Source organism: Peromyscus eremicus, chromosome 6 (assembly GCF_949786415.1).
Source record: "Peromyscus eremicus chromosome 6, PerEre_H2_v1, whole genome shotgun sequence".
In the NCBI taxonomy this organism is placed as follows: domain Eukaryota; kingdom Metazoa; phylum Chordata; class Mammalia; order Rodentia; family Cricetidae; genus Peromyscus; species Peromyscus eremicus.
The window spans coordinates 74182803-74196118 of NC_081421.1; the positions used below are offsets into that span (position 1 = coordinate 74182803).

Sequence of the window (13316 nt, forward strand, 5' to 3'; positions counted from 1 at the left end):
CATTCTGTTTGCCTTTATATTTACCTTTCAAAATCCCAAGCCTAGCATATGTCAAGATTTATGATAGCATGCTTTCCAGCTCGTTTCTGCTAGTCCCAGCAAGACAGTAACAGGAGAGAAGTTTCCTTTCTTTTTCTGTAGATATAAAATGAAAAATTTCATGGAATAAAAGCCAAAGACGACTTGAGAAACAGCGTCAGTAATATCTGGGGGCATCGAATGGTGCCTTTTATCTAGCTGTCCTGATTCCTTGTTGTGTTTTCTTCGCACCCCTGCTCCCAGAATGGCTGTTCCACACACCTCATCTCTTGTCTCTCTTCAGTCCTCTGACAAACCCATGCCTTCTCATCACCTCGGTCTCAGATGATTGTCTGACTTCATCCTTCATGGAGAAAATGGAAATGATCAGACAGGTACTCCTTTATCTCATTTCCCAGCTGCCACATTCATGGGTGCCTTTCTCTGACCTCAGACTAGACATCTGGGTGCAGATTTGCCCAGCACTATCAAGGTCATTTCCACATACTCCCCATCTGTCTCATCTCCCAGCTCATGCACACTTACTTCCTCTACCTGTCCCCATCAATCTTCCATGTACCTCTATTCCACCAATCAGCACACAGACCAGGCATCAGGATTTTCCATCTTAAAGAGAAAAACTGTCTCTCAGCCTCATGCCTGCTCTGGCTGTCCCCCCCATCTTGCTCTTTCTCTCCTCAGCAAACTTACTGCAAGGCTGGTCTACAGGGATTGATCTGATGGGTGTCCTGGGGGTCCTGAACACAGAGTGGACCTAGCACATCTGTCCATTCCTGGGTAAACTACTTTCTTACTGTGTGGCCTTGGGTGAGCTTCTTATCTTCTTTGTGCCTGGGCTCCTGATCTGGGAACCATCTCTGAGCCAATACTACAGGATCGTGTGGGAAATATGCAAACTGAGCTTGACAAAGCACTTACCAAACAAACCCTCACTGCCAACTACCTGTGCAGTTGTGATGCCCCCACTTGGATTTTTCATCCCCACTGGACCAAGGTATTACATCTGTCAATGCCTCTTATCACATTGCCTTACATTGTCGAGTCCGTTCATGCTTCTCTCTTCTTCCTTTACTTGCCTTTACAACAGCTCTCAATACAGATGCCCTACGACCTGGAAACACTTCCTCTTTGGTTTCCATGACAGCATGGTCTTCTTTCCTGTTCCCTCCTCACCACGACATGGGCCCCAGCTCTTGGATTAAGCCTCCCTTCTCTACACCTGTGGTAGCAGTTAACATCCTGTAGCCAGGGAACTCGCCTCTGGCACAAGGACCCAGCACATCATTCCTGTCCTATGTTTGACGATGGATTCTTTCCTTTGCCAAAAGGCTTCAGGCTCCAGGAGCAGAAGGTAACAGCGCTGGGACCATCACTCTTTGCAGTGACTGGCATACCCTTCATAAAGCACCATAAGGTGTGGGAGGGTGAGTCAAGTAAATAACAGACAGGGCTGGGCATGGTGCCTCATGCCTGTGATCACAGGGGTCTACCATGAGTTTAAGGCCAGCCTGAACCCTGTCTCAAAAAAAAAAAAAAAAAAAAGAATGAAATTCATTCTTTTAAATCAAGCACTATGTAGTGTAGGAAGGAGCATCCTGGAGACCCCAGAATAGCCTCAGTCAAATGCCCTTAAAGTTTGGGACATTTCCAGACAGGTCCTGATGGAAAGCGCTGTGGAGGGAGAGTCAGGTGAGGAATCACTTCAAGCAAGAAGCTGGTCTTTGATTTTAGCTTCTACCTGTCCAGAAAATCCATTTCCCATCCCTTTCTCCTTTTCTTCGAAGACAGGATATGTCTTGGTGACTGTCTTTTCAGTTAAAAAGATGCCACAGTCAATAGGAAAGTCTTGCTGTCCTCCTATTGGCTTGAGGCCAGGTGACCTTCATCTAATATCTTTAATGCAAGCTTGTGGAAATTTAGCAAAAGTCAGCCAAGGCCCTCTCCTTGCTGCCACAGACACCTTCATTTGGGGGCGAGCTCTGTGGGGCTCCCCTGCAGAGGAGCTCCATCTGGTGCTTATTAAGTCAGCCCCCTCACAAGGACGGTGCACAAGGAATATGGGAGGTGGGCTTGCCAATCACTGCCAGACCAGAGCTTGTGACCTAGGCTGCATCTGGGAGCAGAACGGAAGGGAGAGAAGGAAATCAGACCCCCCTAGAACATCCTTTATGCAGAGAAATTCCCCAGTGAGGTCTGAGGAGAAAGGGCCTTCTTCAGTTAGCTGGGCCTTTCTGAGCAGCCCTTGTGGAGCTATAGTATTGAGGCTGTTCCGCAGGTCAGGCTTTGCCTGAAGGCATGGGCAGAGGAACTCCTGTGTGCAGTGATAAGGACATCCTCCACCAGCATCCCACCACTGCGGCAGCAGTGCCCTAAGTAAGAATGAGAAGCCACTTTCCATGGCAACCGCTTTCTGCTTTTTTTTTTTTTTGTTTGTTTGTTTTGTTTGTTTGTTTTTTTGGTTTTTTGTTTGTTTTCGAGACAGGGTTTCTCTGTGTAGCTTTGCGCCTTTCCTGGAACTCACTTGGTAGCCCAGGCTGGCCTCGAACTCACAGAGATCCACCTGGCTCTGCCTCCCAAGTGCTGGGATTAAAGGCGTGCGCCACCACAGCCCGGCGGCAACCGCTTTCTGAGTGCCAGCCAGGTGCCAGATGAACTCACAAGGCTCTTCTGAGTGCTAGCTGTAACAGTGCACTCAGGTTACTGCTGCTCTCCGCTGTCACTTCCCCTGATAAGTGTACAGTATTTTGAAGCATTAAGATTCAGTGTTTGAGGCCTTGCTGAGACAGCTAATCATCCTATGTAAAGAGTGTGGCTATTTCAAAGAAAAGACTTAGAGGCTTTGGGAAGGAGCTATTGGCAGCCGAGGAGATAACTCAGACAGAAGAGTGCTTGCTGGGCACACACAAGGACCTGAGCTCAGATATTCAACACCCACATAAAAAGCCAAGCAAGGCTGTGCATAGCTGTAATCCTAGCACTGAGGAGGTGGAGGTCGGAGGATCCCTATTGCCCAATCTGTGAGCTCCAGGTTCTGTGAGAGACCCTGCCTCAAAGAACCAGGTAAACGACAATAGAGGAAGACATCCAACACTGACTTCAGCCTTGCATAGTAGCATGAACGTGTGTGCGCACTCCTACACAAATGTGCACACACATGAACATATACACACATACCTTAAATGCGCACACATGAGCTGTTGTGTGCTGGGAATGCCTATAGGTTTTGGAATCTATGTGGGTGGGCTTCTTCTGGGTGGGAGGGGCTGCCCAAAGAATAACACTTTACCTTTAGGTCTTTTGCTAGTGACTTTTCTCTTCTTTGTGACCTGATATTTGACAAGAGACAACTTAAGGGAGGAAGGATTTATTCTGGCTCACAGTTCGAGGGAACAGAGTCCACTGTAGTGAGAGCTGCACTTATCTGTGGGTATAAGGATGGGTATTTAGAATGCAGTTAGAAATTATATTGAATAAATTAGGAAAACGGAAGTACTAGGCTCTCCTCTAGAATCGATGACTTCCTTAGCTATGGGTGGTTGGTTAGGTTAGTCAACATGGCCAGGAAGGCACAATGGCAGGTAGGATGACTGCAGGAACACATGCCGGGGCTTGCTCACATCTCAGTATACCAGTGGAGACGGAAGAATACTGGTACTTAGCCGGCTTTCTCCTTTTTAATTCAAGGACCCCAATCCATGGGATGATGTCATCCACATTAAAAGCTGGTCTAACCCCCTTCAGTTAATCCTCTCTGGAAACACACTCATAAATACTTCCAAAAGTGTACTTTCTTAATGCCATTGGTGTTCTTAACCCAATCAAATTGGCAAATGAACCATCGCAGGTCTTCAATTCTGCCCAGATCAGTAAGGAGGCTGGGAGGTCTCAACATGGTCGTGCCTGGTGGTCTTCTCTTTGATCTTTCTCTCCCACCTGGAAAGATGGGAACAGGATCTTTGGGATTGCCTCAGAGGATAGTCTGGTATGGACTCAAACACTGAAGGAATAATGTGTCGTCTGCATTTTGACCAGTTGGGGATCTCTGAAGTAGTCTCCACTTGTTGGGAAAAAAAAGTTTCTTTGATGAATGAGAGTTACCTTTATCTGTGGGCATAAAGATAATTATTTAGAATACAGCTAGAAATTGTATCTAATGGTTTAGGGAAAAGGAAGTAACAGGCTCTGCTCTACTCTAGGATCTAGGACTTTTAGCTCTTGGTGGTTGGTTAGCTTTACACTGTCACACATGAATTCCTTCCTACTGAGTGGGCCTTCAGTCCATCTAGACAGCTGTTGGCTACCCCCAAGATAAAGGTGTCATGATTGCACCACTGGAGACATCTTGCTGGGTGGGTCATAGGCTTTGCAACTGGGAAGGAAGGAATACTGATGGCTTTTCTCCCTTGGTAGCTTGCATAGCATTTTCCAATGCTCTGAGGGCTAGCTCTCAGGAAGGAGGCTTCCAGGTTAGTTCCAGCTTGATCCTTCCAAGCCCTGTGTCCAAAGTGTGTGGTGTCTTTAGCAATAGGATCTCACATTCTTTTCTGGCTTTAGGGGCAATGAAAACTAACTATACTTTTTTGTAGTCCCTTGGACTCCCACGACCAAGAATCAAAGGGAGGTTTCTCATGCCTAGCACAAGGGTTTTGGTGAATCTATGGCTGTTGGAATATTATCATCCCATGTGTATATCCTGCGGGATGTGTGTGTGTGTGTGTGTGTGTGTTTAAGTAAGCTTATAAACTAATGTTCTCTATGGCTTTAAAAATATTCTTAGTGATATTTATCTTTCCTTCCTCCCTCTCCCTTTGTATTGCCCTCCCTCCTCCTCCTCTTCCCCCTTTAAAGTGCTCCCCATTTTTCCCATTTCCTGCTTCTTAGCACCTGTTTCACTGTGAAATACAATTGTAACATTTAAGGAAATGTTGAAACGAAAAAAACCCAAAGTCATCCATGGATTACTCATTGGAAGTATTTTCTTTTTGTCTCTTCCCTTTTAAAGCCAACTACAAATAATTTAAATAGTTGTTAATACTAGGGAAACCCTTTTATAGTCTGCTTTTCCTATTGAATGTTTGTGTTAATAAAACTAAATTTGAAAGTAGTTGTACAATTAAGGAATTGTTGCTTAATGCTGCAGCAGTCATAACCCTATATGGGAATATGTCTTTGTACTCCTACCCAGTTAGAAAATGCCATATTAGGCCACTCGTATTAGCTACTTTTGACATCACTCTGATAAAACTCTTGATGGAAGCAACATAAAGAAGACGATATTTCTTCTTGGCTCATGGTTTCCATCATGGCATGGAAGGCATGATGGCTGGTACGGCTTGGTCCATGGTAGTGGGAACTTAGAATGTAGCATGTTCACACCTTGAAGGGAAAGAAGAGAACTTTTAAAAGCCATCCCCAGTGAGCCACCAGCCAGGCTTCACAGCCTCCCCAAATAGAAAACCAACTGTGGTCCACATGTTCAAACACACGACCTTGCAGAAGACACTTAGATCCAAACCATAACGACACTGCTCTTCCTGAAAACTTGTTCTCAAGACCTGATGGGATTCACCCGTCTGCTTTTTAGAAAGCAGTTCTACTCAACCCAGTGTCTAGTTGAATATGAGCTCCATGTGGGTTCAAGTAACATGCATGACGTGGGTTCTCGGTAGTGTTTGTACATAGTACCTAAGACAGTACTTCCCAACTTGACGTCTAGGCTTTCACCAGAAGAGTTCTGTAGTCAAGTAAGTTTGGAAATGCTGAGCGACATTAGGATTGGTCATGTGAAACTGCCAAGGGCTAGGAGTTTTTGTTTGAGTTTCTGTTGTTGTTTTGTTTGTTTGAGACAGAGCCTGCTGTGTAGCTCAGCCCACCCTTGAACTTATGATCCTCCCTCCATTCCTTGCTGCTCAATTGTTTTTTACCAGAACAGCAATAAATCCCATTGGTTTAATCGAGCACAAATGCCTCTGTGGCACTCATTATGAACATTAGTGCTCAAGGCTTGAAGAGTTCTACAGGGGTAAAGAAACCACTGTGACGAGCCTAATGTTATAAAAACGCAATCCTTTAAAGTTATACTAATTAGTACCCATCAGGACACTGTAGGCATAGGAAAGAATAGCAACCATTGTTCCACATGCAGGTCTTGTAGGTGAAGAAGGGAAGCTGAGATATGTTTACCCTGCGTATGAGTTTTATTGGCAGAGTCACAGCATTCTGGCCTGGAGTAGGAGAGCAGGTCTTCAGGTCTCAGGAAGAGCTTCATTAGCCCAGATAGCCACCATAAGTAGCATGCCAGGGTTCTGAAGAGAAAGCGCTTTCCATGCCCTCAGTTTCCCTCAAATTAGAAGACTTAGAGCTTTGAACCACTTCCTGGAAGGGAGAGTTGGACCTTTCATTTCTAGGAAATCAAAAGGGTTGTTTGCCCTGATCGGCTTTCAAGGGAGCAAGTTCCGTACCATGTGACCCCACCTACATCCTAGAAGTTAGGAAGAGACTGGTAAAATCTAGCTATAGCTGGGCATAGTGATACAAACCTTAAATCTCAGCACTTGGGAGGCAGAAGCAAAACCATCTCCATGAGTTTCAGGCCATCCTGGTTTCTATAGTGAGCTCCCTGACAGCCAGGACTACAGAGAGACCCTGTCTCAAAGACAACAAGGAAAAAATCTAGCTGTAACTCCAAGCCATCTTGGATCGGAGCAGTATGGAGGTAGGCAGGCCTCGCTCACAGCAGCCAAAGGGGACGAGGAGGGAACCCAGTTATGTGAGAGCTGCAGGGTCACAGCACCCATTGCTTATCAACTCTCTGAAGACAGCTGTAGAGGTGTGTGGTGGCTTGATTTCTGGGAGAGAGAAAGGAGCAGCCAGAGAGTCTTCAACCTAATAATCATTAGAAAAATAAAAAGCATATATTACTGTAGAAATCCCAGGGCAGAATCGAGGGCCTGGTCTAACGTCCAAACGACATGGGCACCGGCTGAGCAGGTGCCCGGGAGGCCACAGAGATTGGTCTTTCCTTCCCAGGAATCCCAGCACATTTTGTATCCAAAGCCGTTACTCTTTTCAGACCTCCCCTTCTCTAGCAAGTCCTTGTCGCTGAGCCCCATTTGTTGCATGTGGCTTTCTTTCCCTAGTAAGCCAGTGGAGATTCCTCTGGTGGCACTGGTGGCTCACCTCGGATGATTTACTAGATAAACATGGCTGTTCGTTTGACTGCTCTCTCATTATTATAATTGCTAATTAGTTCCTCTTTACAGGAAGTGGCTATCACCCTAGTTTATGGGTGTTCATCTGATGTGCCTGAAACCTCATGGTTGACTTACTCATGGACGCAGAGAGGGCACTCAGAGCTGGCTACTGCCACTTGTGTGCACACTGAAGACACACACAGCTAGAGCAGGAGTCTGGTATTTGACAGCCCCTGGATCAAAATGTCCAAGACATGGAATGGAAGTACTGGGCGGGGGTAGCTTCAGAGTACTGTGACAGCAGTTGGCCAGGACTAACTCAGGACCTCTAGAGATTTCCCTCCCTTCCCACTCTCCCTCCCTCCTGTGCTGATTCCACTACCCCACCGTCTGGAACTCTTTCTTCTGAGATAGCCTTTAACATCAATGATTGGTTCTCAGGCTCCCTGACGGTCATCAGTGTGACCCACACTCTACGGCAGCTGAGCATTTGAGTGTTTGTCAGATACACTTAGGAATAACAGTGGGACTCTGGAGAAGAGGATGAAAGGTAGATGTTACCACTGAGAGGATGCAGAATTAATTAAATGATAGTAGTTGACTATAGCTTGGTGAGGTTAAATGAGATGAAATAGGGTCCTGGCAATTTTGTGCCCTTACAGAAAGCAGCACTGCCCAGAGAGGGCGTGCCTATGACAGACATTCTCTGACTTTCAGGGGCACTGCTACAAACATTCAGACACCAGGAAAAACCTTTCTGGGATCAATGGGATGGCTCAAGTGGATAAAGGCACATGCTACCAAGCCTGATGACCCAGGTTCAATGCCCAGGACCCACATGGTGGAAAGAGAGAACTAATTTCCATAAGTTGTCCTCTGACCACCACCTCTGCATGTGCACATACATACACACACACACACACACACACACACACACACACACACACAAATATGATTCTAAAATTAGTAAAGAAATAAGCCTTTTTGATTTCTCATAAAGTAGAAATCCCTCCCCCCCCCAAAAAAAAAAACACTGATGAATCTTGACCATGACATGGTCAAGGTCCCCATTCCCCCCAGAAAAAAACCCAAATACCAGTGAATCTTGACCATGCCATGTCGTATTTCATGTCCTCACATTTCATTTCTCGAGATGTAGAAGTCAAATCATCTTAACAGTATGCATTATGTGCTCTGAGAGCAACAGGAGAGGGAGACATGGACACTGCTATTTCTCTTTGGACATCTTTTTCCAAGAGTATTGCGTAATCCCGTGTTGGTCAGTTTCTCCAGGTCTCATATTTTCATCTGTCAGAAAGACAGTAAGTGGCCCTCGCTGTGTGCAGGCTTTCCCTGTGAGAGCTCTACAGAGTGCAAACCACTGACCCAGGCATCTGTTCACAGCTTCATGGGAGCATGAGATTGAGAGCTGATGGTTTACATCCTATGTAAGAGAGACATCAAACTTCAAGGAACAAGGCAGAGGCCTGTAAGATGGTGAATGAGGGATGTGGGGTAGCACGGGGAAGTGCAAGAGACCACCATAGCAATAATGCTGACGGCTACACATAGCCCTCTTGCATGACAAGGCACATCTATATGTTGTCCTTTGGAGAAAAGAGAACCGAGCAAAGGCACCAAGACTCCTGCACCTTGAACTTCAAAATAAGCAGGAGTTTGGACAACGCTTTCCCGAACGCCCACCGTTTATTTACCATAGATTCAGTTTTCAGTCATATCAGAGAAGCAGCATGACATTTTGCTTCTTGTGGTCAATCATTGCTCATGTCACCTCTGGAGGTGGCCTTTTGGTGTCCTGCTGTCCCACAATCACAACCTTTAATGTTAAGCTCCTCCTGTGTGTTAGCGTTCTCAGAGCACTGCATACATTATTGATTTAACCAATGTTTGTGGAGCAGCTTCTAGGAGTTTTACATATATTATTTATTTATTTAGCAAACATTCATTGAACATTTATTATTGTACCTGGCACCACAGAGCCTAGGGAGGCAATCATGACTGAAGAATGAGGCCTCAATATTTAGGAACAGACTAGAGAAAGGAGACAGATAAACAAATACACAACTACTGTACACTATGCTAACTGCCACCACAGGCTGATCTCAGAACCTTAGAGGACTCTTGGTTATGACGGCGGTACGATGTGGTTAGAGAGACTGTTTAGAGGAGGTGGCCTCTGATCTGAGTGTGGATTGCCAAGCAAGGAGAAGTGGGAAGAATATAGGCAAAAGGAAAAGCCTGTGAGGTAGAGTAAGGGTGGAAGAAGAGAGAAGTGTGCGTGTGCGTGTGCGTGTGTGCATGTGCGTGTGTGTGTGTGTGTGTGTGTGTGCGTGCGCACGTGTGCGTGCGTGCACGCACGCACCCACCAGGAGCAGCAGTCAGGGAGGTCACCCCAAGCCAGGTGTGATCAGTCAGACAGGTCACCACAAACCAGGTGTGATCAGTCAGACAGGTCACCCCAAGCCAGGTGTGATCAGTCAGGGAGGTCACCCCAAACCAGGTGTGATCAGTCAGGGAGGTCACCTCAAGCCAGGTGTGATCTTCTCAACAAGGCAAAGTGGGTTCTCCCATCCTCATTTTTCACCTGAGTGAGCTAAGGCTTAAAGTGGCAGGAGAAAGCAAAAGAGGACACTTGGAAGGGTAATTAGACAACATGAAATCAAATCGTTCTCAGAAAGATTTGCTAAGGAGCAAAGGGAAGGTGCTGTCTAGAGCCTGTCAGGACTCTGTTCAGCCCACAGTTTCCTTCCTGACCACTCTCTCCCAGCGGTCAGCAATTTCATGTTTCCATGATCACTGCTTAATACAGCATACACAAAGGAAATACAGCATAGTTTGGGTCTATCGGCCTCCAGAACCTGTTCTTTCTTTAATTTAGAAAACACAGTGTGGTTTTATTGTCAGTGAAATTGTTCAGGGCGCTGGGGAAGCCAGGTGCTTGGGCTTAGCCAGGAGGCAATCTCCTCGGGCAGGTTCCTGGGTAGCAAAAGCTACTTCCCAGCAGTCCCTGGGAGTCCAAACCCCAGAGCAGTTCTGCAGCCTTTCTGTAAAGTGCTTGAGGAGGGAAACGCTATAGCATTGGTGGAGCGTCATCAGCATGAGAAAGGCACTCTGTTGGTCAAAGTGGCAAGACCTGGCAGCTTTTGAAGGACCAAAAGAACTTGCCTCTGAGAGTTCCCCTAAAATGCAAGATAAGACTTAAAACTTTGACCAAAAGTAAAAGCTGCCTATGCTTTCGTGTATTTGCCAATGAATAGATCAGTGAAACAGTTTCACAGATGTAACAAACACTTTATTATCCAATACCAATAAATGCCACTACTCTTTTCCCCTATGCCACCACACCTAGCTAAGCAAGCCAAACGTCCCTCCCCTGAGCGGCACCCCCAGGCTCCACTTACCTTAATAAACCCTTTGTCTGAAGAAAAGCACTGTTTCCCAAGGCAGAAAGCGTGAGACCTACATTTAACACACGTGGCCTATCCGCCAGCTTCACGGTTTTCTACCCTCAAGGCAAAAACACTCGTGACGAACAGAATTGCAAGATGGTAGCTTTCATGGCTCCCTAAAGGCGTCACACTGTGGAGTGCTCAGCTTATCAGGGATCCCAGAGTGCCTGGTGCTGCACCCCTGGGCTGAGGGACAAGGCTGATGACTAATCACTGCCTGGGGCTGCTGGCAGCAGCACACTGAATTAGGGAGAACACGTGTGCTCACTTGAGGGGGGGGAAAGTAACTTCTATGTAATTTATAGCACACGGTTTGCTTGGGAATGGGCTCTTGCTGTGAAAATTCTATTGAGTGCAAACCGCTGACCTGGCACACTGTCCTAACGGCCCCCGGGGAGCCTGAGTTTGAGAGGTGATGCCTCCGATCCAGTCTGAGATGTCAAACCTGGACTAACTTAAGGGGAGGTGTGTAGGATGGGGAGGGCAGCATCTGATGGCCCCACATTTTACAGCATTAGAGACTTTCCTGCTTGATTCTTAGCCTTCTTCCCCTCCTCTCCTCTGCAGCAGAGCTCTGTTGAGGCATAGGGACGAGGACAGAGCCTGTATTTAAGATGCATAGGGTTATTTGATATTCACTGTGAAATGACATTGTGTAGAGTTAACTAGTCCATCTTTCACTCCAGCTAGCAGTTTTGTTTGTGTGTATGCCTGTGTAGACAGGTGAATATGTGTATATATGTGTGTGTGTGTATGTTTATAGGTGTGTGAGAGTATCTTTATGTGTGCATGTGCCTATGCGCATGCTCTGTGTGTGTGTGAGATGAAAACATTATCTACTCTCTCATCAGGTTTTGAATGTCTGATAACATTAGCTATAACTGTGTATCAGGTCCCTAGAACACATCCACTTCGTATGTAAAAGCTGACAACCTATGATCAATATCTCCCCATTCACCTACCACTAGCCCCTGGTGGTCCCCACCACCTCTCTGCTTCTAAGATTTCACATGTAGCTGAGCTTCTATTACTTGTCTTTCTTTGTCTATATTATTTCACCTAGGATAATGTCTTCCAGGTTCATTCTTGTCACAAACGGTAGGTTTTCCTTCTTCTTAAGATTGAGTAATACTCCATGGTGGTTTTGTGCGCCAACGTCTTCATGCATTAAACTGTTGATGAACACTCAGTGTTTCTGTGTGGGAGCTCTTCCGAATAGCATCACAATGGGTGTGGCTATACAGGCGCCTTCTCAAGATGCTATGGCTTCCTTTGGGTTCATGCTCAGATGTGTGGTTGACGGATTATAGGGTAGTTGCATTGGTGATTTGGGAGGACTTTCCATGCAGCTTCCCACAATGGCTGGAGCAGTCAATGCACATCGCCATCAACAATGGACAGGGGTCCCACTTTCTCCATACCCTTGTTAGTGCTTTTGACTCTTTGTCTGTCTGATAAAGGCTTTCCTAAGAAGTGGAGGAACTAGCTCACTGAGGTCTAGATTTGTATTTCAGCCAGGCATGGAGGCTCACACCTATAAGTCCAGTATTCAGGAGGCTGAGGCAAGAGATACTGACATCAAGGCCAGCATATGCTACAAGACAGATCTTGTCTCAAAAGGCAGGGGATGAGGTAGGGTACTTCCATGAGGATTATGACTGGACACCTTTCATACACCTGTTGATCATTCGGCTTCTTTGCCTATCAGAAGTAGGTTATTGGGGGGGGTTGCTACTGACTTGTGTAAGTTCTTTATGTGTTTTGGACATTAACCCTTATCAGGTATATAATTAGCAAATACTTCTTCCTTCCTGTGGGTTTTCTCTTTATTTTGTTGCTTCCTTCATGATACAGAAATTTTCTTTAGTTTGAGGTAGTCCCATTTGCTTAGTTTTGCTTTTTGCATCATATGTTTAATAATCATCACTAAAACATCTGGGATTTTTTTCTCTGTATTGTTTTCTGTCATTTTAGGCTTTCGGGTTTTACATTAAGTTTTACATTACATACATTTTGCATGTATGAGGTAGGTGTTTCTGGGTTGTGGTGGGACCAGCCCTCTTCCTGATAGTTACAGCCTTTTGTTCTCCTACTTAGGTCAAAACTCCTATAGAGGCATCCGTAGTTGGAATTTTCTTTAGGCCACCAACCAGCTCCCAAATAAAGACACAGAGATATATTATTAATTATGAATGCTCGGCCTTAGTTTAGGCTTGTCCCACTAGCTCTTTAATTTAACCTGTTTCTATTCATCTACATTTGCCTCGGAGCTTTTTACCTTTCTTTCATTCTGTATGCCCTATGTTCCTGTTTCCTCTGTGTCTGGCTGGCTGGTCCCTGCTGTCTCCCTGGCATCTCCTTTTCTTTCTTCTAAACTCCTCCTGATTACTCTCCCTGTCTAGAAGTTCTGCTTATACCTCCTCCCTTGCTACTAGTTCAGCCTTTTATTAGACCAATCAGGTGCCTTAGGCAGGCAAGGTAAAACAGCATCACATCTTTACATAATTAAACAAATGCAACACATCTTTACATAGTTAAACAAATACTTCACAACATAAATAAATGCAACACATCTTTATCAAGTTAAACAAATATAAACACATCTTTGCATAGT

At 45.6% G+C, this 13316-nt stretch overlaps 1 protein-coding gene and 2 long non-coding RNA genes across 4 annotated transcripts in view; 1 reads left to right on the top strand and 2 right to left on the bottom strand.

Moving 5' to 3' along the window:
- Positions 1-300: 300 nt before the first annotated feature.
- Positions 301-1220, bottom strand: LOC131913361 (uncharacterized). Of its 2 annotated transcripts, none has more exons than XR_009379876.1 (2): positions 1073-1220; positions 301-382 (listed from the first exon to the last, which is right to left on the bottom strand). It is a non-coding gene; the product is annotated as an uncharacterized LOC131913361 (long non-coding RNA). The 2 variants fall into 2 exon arrangements; XR_009379877.1 differs by having other exon boundaries at positions 958-1220.
- Positions 1207-13316, top strand: part of Vtcn1 (V-set domain containing T cell activation inhibitor 1) — a 53615-nt gene continuing 41505 nt past the window's right edge. Inside the window, exon 1 of the mRNA XM_059265960.1 lies at positions 1207-1390. Within this exon, the coding sequence (XP_059121943.1) occupies positions 1344-1390 (47 nt within the window). The 5' untranslated portion in view covers positions 1207-1343. The remainder of the gene's footprint in view (positions 1391-13316) is intronic.
- On the bottom strand, positions 5170-10848 carry LOC131913362 (uncharacterized). Its single transcript, XR_009379878.1, has 3 exons — positions 10655-10848; positions 6579-6684; positions 5170-5415 (listed from the first exon to the last, which is right to left on the bottom strand). It is a non-coding gene; the product is annotated as an uncharacterized LOC131913362 (long non-coding RNA).